At 44.3% G+C, this 16017-nt stretch overlaps 1 protein-coding gene across 3 annotated transcripts in view; it reads right to left on the minus strand.

Moving 5' to 3' along the window:
* Window positions 1-4788, minus strand: part of chka (choline kinase alpha) — a 52633-nt gene extending 47845 nt beyond the window's left edge. Inside the window, exons 1-2 of one of the 3 annotated variants that reach the window (XM_078415356.1) lie at window positions 4523-4788; window positions 4143-4343 (exon numbers count right to left, since the gene is read on the minus strand). In XM_078415356.1, coding sequence (XP_078271482.1) covers window positions 4143-4327 — 185 coding nt within the window. In that variant the 5' untranslated portion in view covers window positions 4328-4343; window positions 4523-4788. The other 2 variants (XM_078415357.1, XM_078415355.1) reach the window with 2 other exon arrangements.
* Window positions 4789-16017: the final 11229 nt, after the last annotated feature.

Below are 16017 nucleotides of genomic sequence, written 5' to 3' on the forward strand. Positions count from 1 at the left end.
CAATTTGAATGCTGAATGTTCAATGCAAGTGGAACAAATACTTAACCTAATCTTACCTTTTTGAGGAATTTCAGCAACCCTCTCAAATAGATGGAGTTGCTGCTTGAACAGATATGAAAGGGCTCAAACATGAAAGACATCCAGTCACTCAGTTCAGTACAATCTGGACCTACCATTGGAGTGTGGTGCACATTTGCAGAGAAATACTGTTTGTTGGAGAAGCAGACAGCTCAATTGGACTGGTGGTATCAGACTAGATGGAAATAATAACGCGACAATTCCTGTGATGCCAAATTTGTCCTACACGAAAAGTTAAATATATCGGGCTTGCACTGAAATATGTTTAGAAGAATGAGATGCAATCACATTGAAATACACATTTTATTTTAATAGGGCTAGTGTGGTAGTGATCAACCAGATAGCCTCAGCTGCAATGTCCACACCAGGGGCACCGTCTCAAAATAAGGGTTGGACATTCCAGTTCTGCCAAATGCATGGAATTCTCCACCCAAGAAGTTTGTGGACAGTCATTTGCAGAACATATTCAAAAATGAGATTGATAGATTTTGTATGTTAGGCCAATCAGGGACAAAGGATTAGTGCAGGAAAGGGGCATGGAGGTAAAAGGTTAACCATTATCCTACTGTATGACAAAGCAGTCACGAGTGGTAAAATGGCATACTTCTGCTTCCATTTCTTTTGTCCACTGCCTGAATTATGGAAGGAACATCAACTACAGTTCACATTTTTGTTTATATCTGACGAGTCCTGTGGGAAGAGAACAGTGTGCATGTTTAATATATTTAGGAACAGGCTCAGCTGCAATCTTCCCCAAAGTTGAAAAGCTTGCCAAAACCGTGGTATTTTTATAATGGACAATTGGTTACATGCAGAAAGCACTCAATGCCAATTTAACTGCATCAGCAAGGAAGATAGACCTTGAAAACAAAATGAAAGACACGAAAATGATGGAGAAATGTGCAGGAAGGAACTGCAGATGCTGGTTTAAAACGAAGAGAGACACAAAAGTGTAGTGACTTTTTTTTGTAGATATATTCGCCTTCATTTTGAAGATAGACACAAAAAGCTGGGGTAACTCAGCGGGACAGGCAGCATCCCTGCAGAGAAGGAACTAGTGATGTTTCGGGTCGAGACTCTTCACCAGCCTGAACCCGAAACGCCACCTGTTCCTTCTCTCCAGAGATGCTGCCTATCTCGCTGAATTACTCCAGCTTTTTGTGTCTATCTTCAAAATATGCATTTGCAAAAAAAGTCACTACAGTTATCCATTAATTAAGACTGGACAATTGATTTGAGATGAAGCAAAACTATGTCACAAATTGACTGTGATGAATAAAGATGAAGGAAATTTCTGAGTTAATATTTGGTACCTTAAGTTAGATGGGATAAATACTATTGGGAAAATTCTAATTTCATAAAATTTATCTTTCAGCTGAAAGTATAAGTCATCATGCTGGGAAACAGCAGTTTATACAATGCACTGGTTTGATCAATCAGCTACATTACCTTTTATCTACAAACTAACATTTCAACAAGGAAACATTCAGGTTATCCAGCCCATCCTGGGTTTATCTTGGTACATTTCCAATTACACGGAATACTGCCTGTGGTCAGGAAATTCTAGAACCCCCCCAAAATTCTCATGCAACACTTTCTTCATAAAGATCACTAAAGTTTACTATTCCACCACCCAGGCCAGTGGTCAACTTCATGTTATTAACATCCTTCTAATAACAAAATATCCTGTATTATCAATACTGCACATATAATCACCAATTATTGAATTTGCAGTATAGATAATACAGGATTTCTTTATGATTAAAAGGGTGTTAACTCTTTCTTTGAATTACTCCAAACTTTTCATATCTAATGCTGTGCATTTCCTCCTAGTCTCTCCAATTCTGGGCTCAACCATGCAAATGTAATCCCTCAAATTAGTAGATTACTTGTTGAAATACAAAAACATCAAATATGCAGTCAGTCCTCAAGCCAAATTTCACCAGAATCAAATACCTTGTTATAAAAAAACCCACCCGATTTAGATTTTTAGACTCATATCCTTTGCAATGAATCGGACGGAGAATACTATCTGTTCTGCGCCAATGCACATTGATATTCAACATATGTAGGTTAATTGGCTGGGTAAATGTAAAAACATTGTCCCTAGTGGGTGTAGGATAGTGTTAACGTACGGGGATCGCTGGGCGGCGCGGACTTGGTGGGCCGAAAAGGCCTGTTTCCGCGCTGTATATATATATATGATAAGCTAGTACTCCAAATCTCCCAACCATTTGCCAAATATTTGTTTCATTTAGGGATAAACATCATGGTTGACCATAATTAGTGGGATTTTGTCAAATAGCCATTTCAAATGCAGACAGGTAACATCATTACTCCCAACTGACCCCTCTCCCAGTCTATTCAGTAAGTCTTCTCAAATAGTTCCAACAAATAAACCAATCAAACCTTTAAGCCCAAAAATCATGCTGCCATTTTTGATCAGCGCCTACCCCTCAAAACTATTTCTCAGTGTTTCATCTTAATTTGTGGTTAACTTTATTTACAATTTGCTCACAATACTATGATTATGTGGTATGTTATTTATTTAGTCGAGAAGAGTCCACAGTGTAGATACGAAAAATATCAAAATTAGATGTGATTGTGGTTTGGCATGAAATTGCAGACTATAATTCATTGGATAATTAACCTTCATATGGGGAGAATTACTGTTACTAAAAGTCAAAAGAACTGGAAGTAAACTCGAACTATAATAATGTCAAATATTTTATAGCAGACAAACCTCAAACTAAACCGCTTCATTTGCCAAAGACTGAGCCACACCCATCGAGAAATCCAATCCCTTCACTTTGCTGCATTTTGCTGCAATGTATTCTGCATAGCATGGATGTTTTAACCCTTTTCACCTCCAGAGTGAAATTGAGCATGTCAAGTTTGGTAGTTTTTAAAACATCAAATGACAAATTACTGAGGATTAATGTCAAATTTTGAAAACCTACTAATTTGGTTCTTATCCCCTTGAATATCTAAGATTGAGAAACATCAGAGATGCTTTTAAAAGGTTGAAAGGATTTCAAGAGGTACATGTGGAAAAAATAATTTCCCTTGTTGAAAGGATTATCAATAGTATGGAAAAATTAAATTAAAGACCAAAATCAGCCAACAAATTTTCATATGAATGTTTGTCGAACGGTCATGTTTGCTCGGGTTATTTTCAGTTTTCAAGACCACAAAGACAATATTTATTTTAGGCTGTGTATCGGGAGCTATGGGGCAATGATGTTGTAGTAGTTATATGGTTTGATAAATTGAGATATCATTGGAAGATGGACCAGTTGACTAAACTTGTTTCTGAATGACTACGGCTAAATCGAAGCACCCATTAAATATTTTTACTGCAAAAATAACAAGGGCTCCATATATTAAGTTTAGCCAATTTATTCCACCTGTTTCTTACATTATAATTCAAAATCAGAAAGAAATTAACCAATTTAATTGAGAAACTTCAAGTAGAAACAGTGTCGTGATTCTGACCATTTAAGACGGAAAGCAACGTTTTAAATACTGAATACTGAACTCATTTTTTTCATTACTATTTCCATTCCTTCACTCCGCCAGTTTATATATTCAATTTTAATCAATCCAGTTATTACCAAATTCCCCCCAAACCGCCAACACCCTCCTCTCCTAATAACATCTCCTTCATCATGTACGTGCGAGGGACAAAATGACAGGCTGATCAGATAACAACGCAATTATCCGAAACCTTATTGACTTTTAATATTGTTTCCTTTTTTCGCTATGTTTTAATTGTATGAAAGGCATAGCCATACGTATTGGGACGATACAAATCATTGATCAGCACTGTATTCCGACTCTAGGCTCCATCTTATCCGAGCTCCATCACTCGTGGGCAGAGAGGCGTAGCTTCCATTTTTAAACAAGTCTTATTTTTTTGTGCATTTTTTTTTTTTTAACATCCTCCGTCAAGGATTCAGTTTATTTAGATACCAGCAGGCGACCCCATTTTTAAAAAACATTACAAAATCCCCCGAACGTTCTGGAAAATTTGGTTTAGAAAACACACACATATACATACAAACCTTATGATACTAATTTGGAATTCCTCCTCTGTCAAGGTTTTCCAAGCACCTCGAAGAAATTCTTTACACCACAGATAAGCTTTATGCTTGGTCTGTTGGTCGGGTTCGTCCTGTTTTCCCGCTTTGTAGTCTGTGGCTTCTTCATGCTGAACACGGAGCCCATTCTGTGCGATCAAGAGCCCCATCCCCGTGGCGTCCGTGCTGTTGGAGAATTTGGTTTTCATTTCTACCGATCAGGTTTCAGAAAAGAACAGAAAGTGCGTTTGTAAAAGCACGGGGCAAAGCCAAACGGAAATAAATTCCTCTCACTCGTGCAATGACAAGAAACTCAAGAGTTGAAAGACAAAAAAAAAAAAAAAAAAAGAGAAAAAATAGCGAACCTTGTTTAAATAGCCCACACCTAAGAGCAATTATTGCTCTGGAAGACAATAAAAAAACGTTTCACAGTTGATTTTCAATTATATGCCGAAAAGTGCAGTTTTACGATGTATGCAAAATTAATCGCAAATGTCAGCAGAGAAAAAAATATATCTACGGATCCTGAAAGAATCAGTGCTTTTGTCCACTAATTGCTGCAAATGCGAGTGAAATTACTCTTCTCTCGGAGTGCAGACAACTGTATGCGCAGCCCGCCGAGAGGCACAGAACAAAACTCCTTCGTCACGTCTTTGGAACAAAAGTCATAAAGAACATGATTGGAAATTGAGTTCGCCCCGCCCTCACAACAGCCAATGGATGAAAGCCTTTCATTTTAATCGACGCCCTCACCTCAGCAGACCGGTGTGATCAGGATTCGTCCTCTGCTTTTGTTATGTTCACTTAGTATTCTTTGTTCGATTCTTCTGTCAGTCACTTTTTATTAAATGGGAAAAAAAAACTGTTCCGAGGTGCGGCTACTTGAGTGACACGACTAAACACTTGAATTTAGACGTGTGGGGGTTTTCCTGACCAAAAAAACCACAACTGAAAATTTGGAAGAATAAAACATCAGATGGGTGAGCTGGGAAAAGAGACGCCCCTCCAAATAAGGGATATGTATGTAAATGTATGTAAATGTCTAAGTAAATGCCTGTATTGAATATGTAACCTCCGGAAATGTCGGATGGGTTTGTTTAAAAAAGATGTTTTGTAAATGATATTTATTACTTGAATAAAGTATTTTTTGATAAAAATAAAAATAAAAATTTTATGACCCAAGCTAGTGTGGAATTTTGACAAAATGAGAATTAAACAACACCAGAGCTGGAAATTTGAAATAAAAACAGTAAGTGCTGAACATGACGTGCTGCCCAACTTGTTAGGACGCATTTGAGGAAAGAGAAACTAAGTTAACGTTTCAGTTCGAAGACTTTGTCAGAACTCAGAAAGAGAGCAACATAGCTTTGTGTTGCAGGGAATATGTGGAAAAGAATAAAAGGAATATTTCTGACAGGATGAGGTCAGGGTTACCTGGGGATACGTTGTACTGGTCATCTGGTTAATGGGAGCAGTTCGAGGGAGAGAAAAAGATGAACAAAAGCACAGAAATGGGAGCAGTTTGAAAGCCAAACAAAGGAATACAAAACGTTGCAAAATGCAACACTCTATGACTTGCCCAGCAATTCAGCCTATGATAATAGGGAACAAAAAACAGCCATTATCACAGATGGATGGTTTACAGCAGTGACCAGTTCCAATGCAGAGAGGGAAGCCAAGTTTGCTGAAGTCAATGATTTTGATGTCGATTCTGGAAGATTGCAGCCTGCCAAGCCAGAAGATGAGGTGCTGTCCCTCAAGCATATGATGGACCTCACTGTAATATTGCAGGAGGCCACAGACAGATAGGTCAGAGGAGGAGTCAGATGGAGAGTTAAAGAGGCAAACAAAATAAATCTCTGAATTACCCCTAAGGTCTGTACACAGGTGATATGCAAAGCAAACACCCAATGTATTATTCCATTCTAAGGAGAACTACAAAAAGGCAACAAAAGCTGACCTTGCCATCAACACCTAGATCCCAATCAATCCATAGATAAATAAGCCCGCAAGTTGTTTAATCATCTAAGATAGACATAAAATGCTGGAGTAACTCAGCGGGACAAGCAGAATCTTTGGAGAGCATGAATGGGTAATGTTTCGGTTCAAGACTCTACTTCAGACTGAGAGTCGGGAGAGGGAGGAGACTAGAGGTATTGGAAGGGTCAGGGTGTGAAAACGACAGATCAAAGCAGACAATTATCAAGGAAATGTAGAATGGTTCATTGTTAGCTAGGGGGAAAGTGACCAGTGGGCATACAATCAGCAAAATTAATCAGGACAGTGAAACTAGTCGGAGAATTAGGGTGGGGAAGGAACGGAGAGAGTAGGGAATGCAAGGGTTACTTGAAGTTAGAGAAATCAAAATTTATACTGCTGGGTTGTAAACTGCCTAAGCAAAATATGAGGTGCTGTTCCTCCAGGGTCTCGACCTGAAACGTCACCCATTCCTTCTCTCCCGAGATGTTGCCTGACCTGCTGAGTTACTCCAGCATTTTGTGTCTACCTCCAATTTGCATTCTCACCTTCCCTTCGGCTCTACACCCATGACTGCTTAAGCAGACACAGTTTAAACTCCATCTTTAAATTCGCCCATCACACAACCGTCATTGAACGAATTACAAATAATGAGGCAGACTATAGGAGGGAGATCGATCATCTGACTGATTGTTGGTTTTGTAAGAGGAATGCTGAGGATTGATAAACCTGTCTTCATCGATGGGTTGGCGGCGGAGAGAATCAAAACCCTCATGTTCCAGGTTGTGCATATCTCTGAAGATTTGTACTGGACCCAGCACATTGATGCAATCATTTAACACCCACTCCAACCCCCCTCAACCCCCATCCTCCCCCCATTCACCCACTCCATCCCCCCTCAACCCCTGTTATCCCCCCTCAACCCCCCTCCCTCATCCGCTCACCCACTCCATCCCCCCTCAACCCCTCTTATCCCCCCCCCCCCCACGAACAAAAGTGGAAGCATCCATAAGTCGGGGAGCATCTGTATTTGATCGACGGGCCCCAACTGCGCACGAGCGGACTGACGTGGAAAACGCAGTAGGAGGCAATCAGGACGCGCTGGCGACCACGTAAGTATCAGATGAACGGGCCCCAACTACGCATACGTAGAGCCATTGGGTTCCCATTGTGACGTCAAACGTGTGCTGGAACGGGCGGCGGTCTTCCCGGCAAGAGGGGGGCGCGCATTTATTAAAGTCAGCGGTAGCTCGATTGTTCAGCTTAGCGGCCATTCCCATCACTCTGGCGGGTCCCATCCCTTGCGGACCATCGTGGGAACCCCCTCCCTGATTGGCCGCCACTCCCGTGACTCGGCCGGGTCCCATTGTGACGTGAACGCTGAAGACGGGCAAGGTAAGTGGGAGAGTGAATTTTTAAACTTTATTTTTAAACTTTAAAATGTCAATAACTTCAAAAATATAAGACAAATTTGAATGAAACCTGGCTTAAACACACCCCAGGACAATTGTGAGTAAAGTGGGCCTAAAATTGTCATGCTATCATGTACTTTCCCGGATGAAAACCGTACAAAGAAACATACGGGACAAGGACAAACAAACAAACAAACGGGGGAACAAACAAGAGGTGAGTTTTAGTAATATACTAGACCAAGTGGGACCGTTGGGCCCGTTCCTCGTAGGGTTTCCATTGTGACCTGGGGAAATCGCATTTTTTCTTTAAAATAAATTGTCTGTTAAAAAAAAAAAAAAGAATCTCAATGGGGGGGAGAGGAGGGGTGGGGGTGGAGAGGGGAGGGGTGGGTGGAGAGGGGAGGGGTGGGTGAAGAGGGGGGGAGGGGTGGGTGAAGAGGGGGGGAGGGGTGGGTGAAGAGGGGGGAGGGGTGGGTGAAGAGGGGGGAATGGGGTGGGTGAAGAGGGGGGAATGGGGTGGGGGGGAGGGGAAAGGGGAGAGGGAGCCATTGACACCGTTCTGTCAGCGGCAATCTTGTTTCTCCTTCACTGTGGTGCCGTGCTCCTCCAGGGGAGGGGGAGCGCAATTAAAGGCGGTACAGGGAATGGGAGAGGGTGTGACCGAGGAGCCCTGGACCCAAAGCCTCTCCTGTATTGGTGTAGCACCATCAACCCCCTACTCAAACCCCCTTATTCCCCCCCCCCTACCCCCCACTCCCCCATCCCTACCCCCCACTCCCCCATCTTCTCTGCCCCCCACTGCCCCCCTTGCCCTCCACCCCCACTCTCTCATCCCCCCCACCACCACTTCCTTCCCCCCACCCCTGCTGTCCCCTTACCCCACCCCTCCTCCCTACCCCCACTCTTCCCTCCTCCCCAACCCACCCCACCCTCCTCCCCAGTCCCACTCTCCCTCCCACCCCCACTCTCTGCTCCTCACAACCTCCCCCTACCCCCCACTCTCCCCTCTTCCCTGACCCCCACTGTCCTCCTTCCCCCCACCCCCACTCTCTGTTCCCCCCACCACCACCCCCCTCCCCCACCCCCCTCCCCCACCCCCGCTGTCCCCCTCCCCTGTCCCACTCTCCCTCCCACCCCCACTCTCTGCTCCTCCCAACCCCCCTCCCCCCATTCTCTCCTCCATGGCCCCTCTCACTCTCCCCCATCCCCCCTCTCTCCTCCATCTCTCCTCCCCCCACCCTCACATACCCCCACCCTCCCCTCCACACTCACCCCACCCCCATTCTCATGGTCCCCCTCCCCCCACCCCCACTTTGCCCTCTTCCCCACTCCCACTGTCCCCCTTCCCCCCAACCCCACTCTCTTCCCCCCACCACCACCCCCCTTCCCCCCACACCCTCTCTCTCCCCCCCCAGCCTCCCCATCCCCTCCTCCTCCTTTCACTCTCACTGTCCCCTTCCCCCCACCCACCAGCCCCCCCTTTCCCTCCCTCCCCCTCTTCCATGACCCCCACTGTCCCCCACCCCCACTCTCTCTTCCCCCCACCACCAACCCCCTCCCCCCACCCCCGCTGTCCCCTCCCCAGTCCCACTCTCCCTCCCACACTCCCCCACCCCCCATTTTCTCCTCCCCAGCCCCACTCTCCCCCACCTCTCCTTTCCCCACCACCCCCTCTCTCTCTCTCCTCCCCACCCCCCGCCTCCCCCACTCTCTCCTACCCCCACCCTCACCCCCCTCCTACCTCCACCCTTCCCTCCACCCCCACATCCACTCCCCTCCGTGGAGCCGTTGGCGGCAAAAGGCACTTACCGAGCGTGCAGGGAGGAGGAGGGAGCGCCGGACTACTGGAGTCGGGCGGCGGAGGTGCGACTACTGGAGTCGAGCGGCGGAGGTGGGACTACTCGAGTCGGGCGGTGGAGGTGGGACTACTCACGGAGGGCGGCAGCGGATCTGGGAGAATGGGGAGGGGGAAAAAGCAAGGGGAGAAAGGCGAGGGGAGAGCGGCGTGGCGGGAGGCGCGCACAACATGGCGGAGCGTGAGGAGGCCACCATCTTTCTGAAGTCGCGACGGGGCCGTCGGTGGCCGCGGCCCTGGTCGACGCCGCCATCGGTGGAGGCGGCTGCTGAAGGAGGAGGAGAAGCTGCCCGCTGCACTGCGGCCTGCGTGCAGTAACGGTGCGCTGGGCCCGGGCGGGAGGGGGGACTCGACAACGCCGTGGTTGAAGGGACGGAAGGGAAGGATGAATGGACCATCAGTCAGACCATCTCCCTCCTGCTCAGGAGTGTCCCCCGGGTGTGGGAGAGCGGGGAGAGGAGAGGGGAGCCCGTGATTGCGGGTGGGCCGCTCCGCTAACTTGTTATAAACAGTCGCCAGGACAGTGGTGATTAAGATGGCGCTAAAATTGTGGCGCTGTGGTTTACCGTTGTGGCTGCAGGTCCACATGTTATACATATATCTGCATGAATTGTACGGGGGGTGGGGGGAGCGCGAGCTCATCTCACAGGCGCGCGGGTCCCATTGTGACATCACATGCTGAAGCCCTTCAATAAATCGGTTAGAAATTAAATGTTTTAACTTTAAAACCTCTGTAACTTAAAAAATATACGGCCAATTTAAATGAAAATATCATAGGCACCAGCGGGGAGAGTGGTAATTAAGGTGGTGCAAAAATAGTGGCGCAACGGTTTACCGTTTTGGCGAAATGATAGATAGATAGATAGATAGATAGATAGATAGATAGATAGATAGATAGATAGATAGATAGATAGATAGATAGATAGATAGATAGATAGATAGATAGATAGATAGATAGATAGATAGATAGATAGATAGATAGATAGATAGATAGATAGATAGATAGATAGATAGATAGATAGATAGATAAATAGATAGATAGATAGATAGATAGATAGATAAATAGATAGATAGATAGATAGATAGATAGATAGATAGATAGATAGATAGATAGATAGATAGATAGATAGATAGATAGATAGATAGATAGATAGATAGATAGATAGATAGATAGATAGATAGATAGATAGATAGATAGATAGATAGATATAGATACGGATATATATACAAGATAGATAGATAGATGGATAGATAGATAGATAGATAGATAGATAGATAGATAGATAGATAGATAGATAGATAGATAGATAGATAGATAGATAGATAGATAGATAGATAGATAGATAGATAGATAGATAGATAGATAGATAGATAGATAGATAGATAGATAGATAGATAGATAGATAGATAGATAGATAGATAGATAGATGTCACTCTTGAGGACGATATGTACAGTCCTGTTTACAATAAATAAATTAGTGTGACAGTAGTCTTTTGAATCCTTCCGAGTCTGAAAGCCTCTCCAAGGCTCAAGTTAAGACTTATGTAATACACACTGCTTGTCGGGGAAGGCTTGCCAATTATCTCTGACCTATAGCATCACTGCAGGAGTTCCTCAAAGCAATGTCCTGGGTACAGCAATCTTCACCTGCTTCATCAATGATGCCCCTTCTATCATAAGCCAGAGGTGGGGTTGTGGGCTGATGAATGCACAATGTTGGATTCCCTTTGCAACCACAGTACAATAAGTATATTCCAAAGATGTACAGGTATGTAGGTAATTGGCTTGGTGTATGTGTAAATTGTCCCTCGTGTGTGTAGGATAGTGTTAATGTGTGGGGATCGCTGGTCAGCGCAGACTCGGTGGGCCGAAGGGCCTATTTACGCGCTGTATCTCTAAGCTAAACTAAATAACATGTAATTTGCTATCTCTCTAGTGCACAAGGCCATCCAGGTTTCACTGTCACTCGCCCTTTTCGAATCTCACACCATTCAGATAATAATGTGCCTTCCAGTTAATTGCCACCAAAGTAGATCATGTCACATTTATTTACACTTCACTGTAAGTGCCATTTATCTGCCCACTCCCTCAAATGTCCACATCACTCTACCACCCACACTTCCACCTATCTTCGTTTCACTTGAACATGTTGATATCCAAATTAATATACATTATAAATAGGAACAGTCCAATCACTGAACATTGCCGTACACCATTCGCCAATTGCACGAGGCCTGTTTATTCCTACTCTGTTTTTTATCTCCAATTAAAAACACAAAGTGCTGAAGTAACTCAGTTTGTCGGGCAGTGACAGGCAGCACGGATAATTGACGTTTCGGGTCAGGACCTTTCTTTGTCATGATTGTAGTTGGCGGGGGGGTGGCTGCTGAAAAAACAGGTGGGGGGATGACAAAACCTGGCAAGTGATATACGGATACAGGTGCTGAGAGTTTTTGATTGGCAGATGGATGAACATTAGCTAGAGATAAAAAAGAGTGTATGGTAAGGAGAGAAGAGGAGTGGAGTTTGAAGCCAAAGGAAGGGATATAGGTGGAACAGAATGGTGGAAAGGGTGTGGGGGGGACAGGATAATGGAAGAAATACGGGTAGGACAGAGGGAAGGACCCGGGTAGGACAGAGGGAAGGGGGGGGGGAGGAGGGGGGCATTTGTTATCTAAAATTGGCGAATTCATTGTTCAAACCATTAGGTTACAAGCTACCCAAGCAGAATATGAGGTGCTGTTCCAGTTTGCATGTGACCTCACTCTGGCAATGCAAGGGGCCCAGGACAGAAAGGTCAGTATGGGAATAAGAAGAATTAAAATGGTTAGCAACCAGAAGATCCAGCAGGCCCAGGGGGACCAAGCACAAGTGTTAGTCTACGCCTGATCTTGCCGATGTATAGGTGGCCACATCGGGAATACCAGATGCAGTACATGAGGTTAGAGGAGGTGCACTTGAACCTCTGCACCATCTGGAGGGATTGCCATGCCGGGGTCCCTGGATGAATGTACGGGAGGAGGTGTTACATCTCCTGCGGTTACAGGAGAAAGTACGTGAGGAGGGCTTGGTTTAGAAGAGAAAGGATGAGTGAATCAAGGAGTGGTAGAGGGAGTGGTTTCTATGGAAAGTGAAAAGAGGGGATGGGAAGATGACAGGTGATGGGATCATGCTAAATCTGGCGGAAATGTCAGAATGATATGTTGAATGTGGCGGCTGATGGCGTGAAAGGTGGGAACCAGGGGAACTCTATCCTTGTCCCATCTGGGGAGAGAGGGAGTGAGAGCAGAACTGCAGGACACAGAGGGGACACAGGTCAGGGATCCATCTACAACTGCAGGGGACAGTCCCCTGTGATGGGGGCAGGGTCCATAGAGTTATACAGTGTGGAAACAGGCCTTTCTGCCCAACTTGCCCACACCGGCCAACATGTCCCATCTACACCAGTCCCACCTGCCTGCATTTGGCCCTTATCCCTCTAAACCTGTCCAATCCATGTACCTCTCTAAATGTTTCTTAAACGTTCCGATAGAACCTGCTTCAACTACCTCCTCGGGCAGCTCGTTCAATACACCTTCCACCCATTGCATTTGACGGATGTTTTTTTATGCAGGAGTGGTTAATATCTGGAACTCATTGGCAGAGAAGGTGATGGAATTAGATACAACCACTGCGTCTAAGAGACATTTCATCTGCCTTTTGAATCAGTAAAGCACAGAAGAAAAAACCCCAATTGTGGGCAAATGGGATTAGTGAAGATAGGCAAAATGTCAGCATGGCCATTTTTTTGTATGTCAAACTTCTCTAAGACTGTATGGAACATAGACACAAATGCTGAAGTAACTCAGTGGTCCAGGCAGCACCGCTGGAGAAAAGGAATCGGTAACATTTTGGCTTGGAACCCTTCTTCAGACTCAAGAAGAGTATGAGATAGTGTGGCCTGTTGCATTCAGTCGACAATGGTGGTTAGGGCATGTCACTCACATACCCAACACTATACTCCTGAGGCAGACACTCTATTCCAAGCCATTTCATTTTGAAAAAATGATCAGGCAGATGGAGAAAAAGATGCAAAGATGTGTTAAATGATGAAATGCAATATCTCCACTGACTCCTGAGGACCTCTGATCTATCAACACCCATTGTGGAAAAGGAGCAATAAGGAGAATATTAATAAGAAGAGGATTGTATGAAAACTGTATAAGAAACAAAGCAGTGGTTTCAGGATAATTTCTACCTAGGGTAATCAGGAACAAACAATAAATATGGTCACGTTAGTGTCAATAACATCCTGAGGTCAATTAAAAAAAGTAATCTGCGAAAGTGACACGATCCTATAAAAACTAGAAATGCTAAATCAACTACTTTGGTAGTAAGAAATGCAAATGCAATGTTATAATCATAGAATCATACAGTGTGGAAAAAGGCCCTTCGGCCCAACTAGCCCACACCAACCAACATGTCCCATCCACACCAGTCCCACCTGCCTGCATTTGGCCCATATCCCTCTAAACCTATCCTTCCCATGTATTTGTTTAAATGTTTCTTAAACATTGCAATAGTATTTGCCTCAATTACCTTTCCCGGTAGCTTATTCCATATACCCACCACCCTTTGTGTGAAAAATCCCACCCCCCTCTCCCGGTTTCTCATTAAATCTTTCCCCCCTCACCTAAGTCCTCTGGTTCATGATTCCCCTACTCTGGGGAATCTACACCATGCACTCCAAGGAATAGAGTCCTAGCCTTGTCAACCTCCCCATATGGCTCAGGCGCCTGAGGACTGGCAACAATCACGTAAATTTACTCTGCACCCTTTCCAACTTGACAACATCTTTCCTATGACATGATGCTCGGAACTGAACACAATAATCTAAATGCGGCCTCACTAATGTCTTATATAACTGCAACATGACCTCCTAACGTCTATACTCAATATGTAGGAGTCCAAAGAATCTGAGAATCTCTCAGTCTAAAGAAGGGTCTTGACCCGAAACGTCACCCATTCCTTCTATCCAGAGATACTGCCTGTCTCACTGAATTACTCCAGCATTTTGTCTATACTCAATTCTCTGACTAATGAAAGCCAATGTGCCAAAAGCCTTTTTAACCACCCTATCTACCTGTGACGTCACTTTCAAGGAACTATGTACCTACACTCCTAGATCCCTCTGCTCTACAACATTCCTCAGAGCCCTACCATTCACTGTGTTGGTCCTGCCCATGTTAGACTTCCCAAAATGCACCACCTCCGCATTAAATTCCATCAACCATTCTTCACCCCACCAGCCCAACTGATCAAGATCCTGCTACAATTTTTGACAACCATCTTCATTAACTACGATACCTCCCATTTTAGTGTTGTCTGCAAACTTGCTAATCATGCCATGTACATTTTCATCCAAGTCATTGATATAGATGACAAACAGCAATGGGCCCAGCACTGATCCCTGAGGCACACCACTAGTACCCTTCCACCATCACCCTCTGCTTCCTTCCATAAAGCCAATTTTCTATCCATTCAGCTATCTCTGCTAGGATCCCATGCAATCTCACCTTCCTGAGTAGCCTACCATGCTGAACCTTTTTGAATGTCTTGCTGAAATACCTATATACAACATCTCCAGCTCTGCCCTCATCAACCTTTTTGGTCATGTTAGTATTCATTTCGAGAGGACTAGAATATAAAAGCAAAGATATAATGCTGAGGCTTTATAAGGTGTTGGTTCGACCATATTTGGAATATTGTGAGCAATTGTGAGCCCCATATCTGAGGAAGAATATGCTGGTGTTGCTGGGATGATTGAGTTAATTTATGAGGAGCTTTCAATGACTCTGGGCCTGCATTTACTGGAGTTTACAAGGATCAAGGGGGATCTCATTGAAACGTACTCAATAATGAAAGGCCTAGATGGAGTAAATGTGGAAAGACTGTTTCCATTAGTGGGAAAGTCTAGGACCAGAGGGCACAGCCTCAAATAAAAGAGCGTATCTTTAGAATGTAGCTGGGGAGTCATTTCTTGAGCCAGAGGCCGGTGAGTCTGTGGAATCCATTTCCACAGATGGCTGTTGAGGCTAAATCATTGGGTATTTTTAAAGTACAGATTGATAGGTTCTTTATTAGGGAGCCAAAGGTTATGGGGAGAAGGCAGGGGAATGGGGTTGAAAGGGAAAAAAAGATCAGCCACCAATGAATGGTGGAGCAGACTCGAAGCACCAAATGGCGTAATTCTGCTCCTATGTCCTATGATCTACTTTAATATAATTTTAATTGTGATCTTTATCTGAATAATTAATGTATTTTTAATAGTTATTGTATCATAAAATATTAATTTACTGAGAAATCACAATTTTACAAAAATACCTTTAATACAGAAAATAATAAAATACGCAACCTTGATGTTTCTTATAAACTGACCAGAGGCCGGGTTTAAACACTTTCTTAAGGAGCTCCCCTAATTTCTGCACATTAATGTGACTAATCTCGAATTCTCAGATTTACTATACCCCTAAGAGTATATGGTTGCTTGATGTGGTCAACAATGGTATTATTTTGGGTAGCTTCAATTATTTTCCATCCCATCCTATACACCTGTGGGTTTTTAGTTTCTACTGG

Source organism: Rhinoraja longicauda, chromosome 18 (genome assembly GCF_053455715.1).
Source record: "Rhinoraja longicauda isolate Sanriku21f chromosome 18, sRhiLon1.1, whole genome shotgun sequence".
Taxonomy (NCBI): Eukaryota; Metazoa; Chordata; class Chondrichthyes; order Rajiformes; family Arhynchobatidae; genus Rhinoraja; species Rhinoraja longicauda.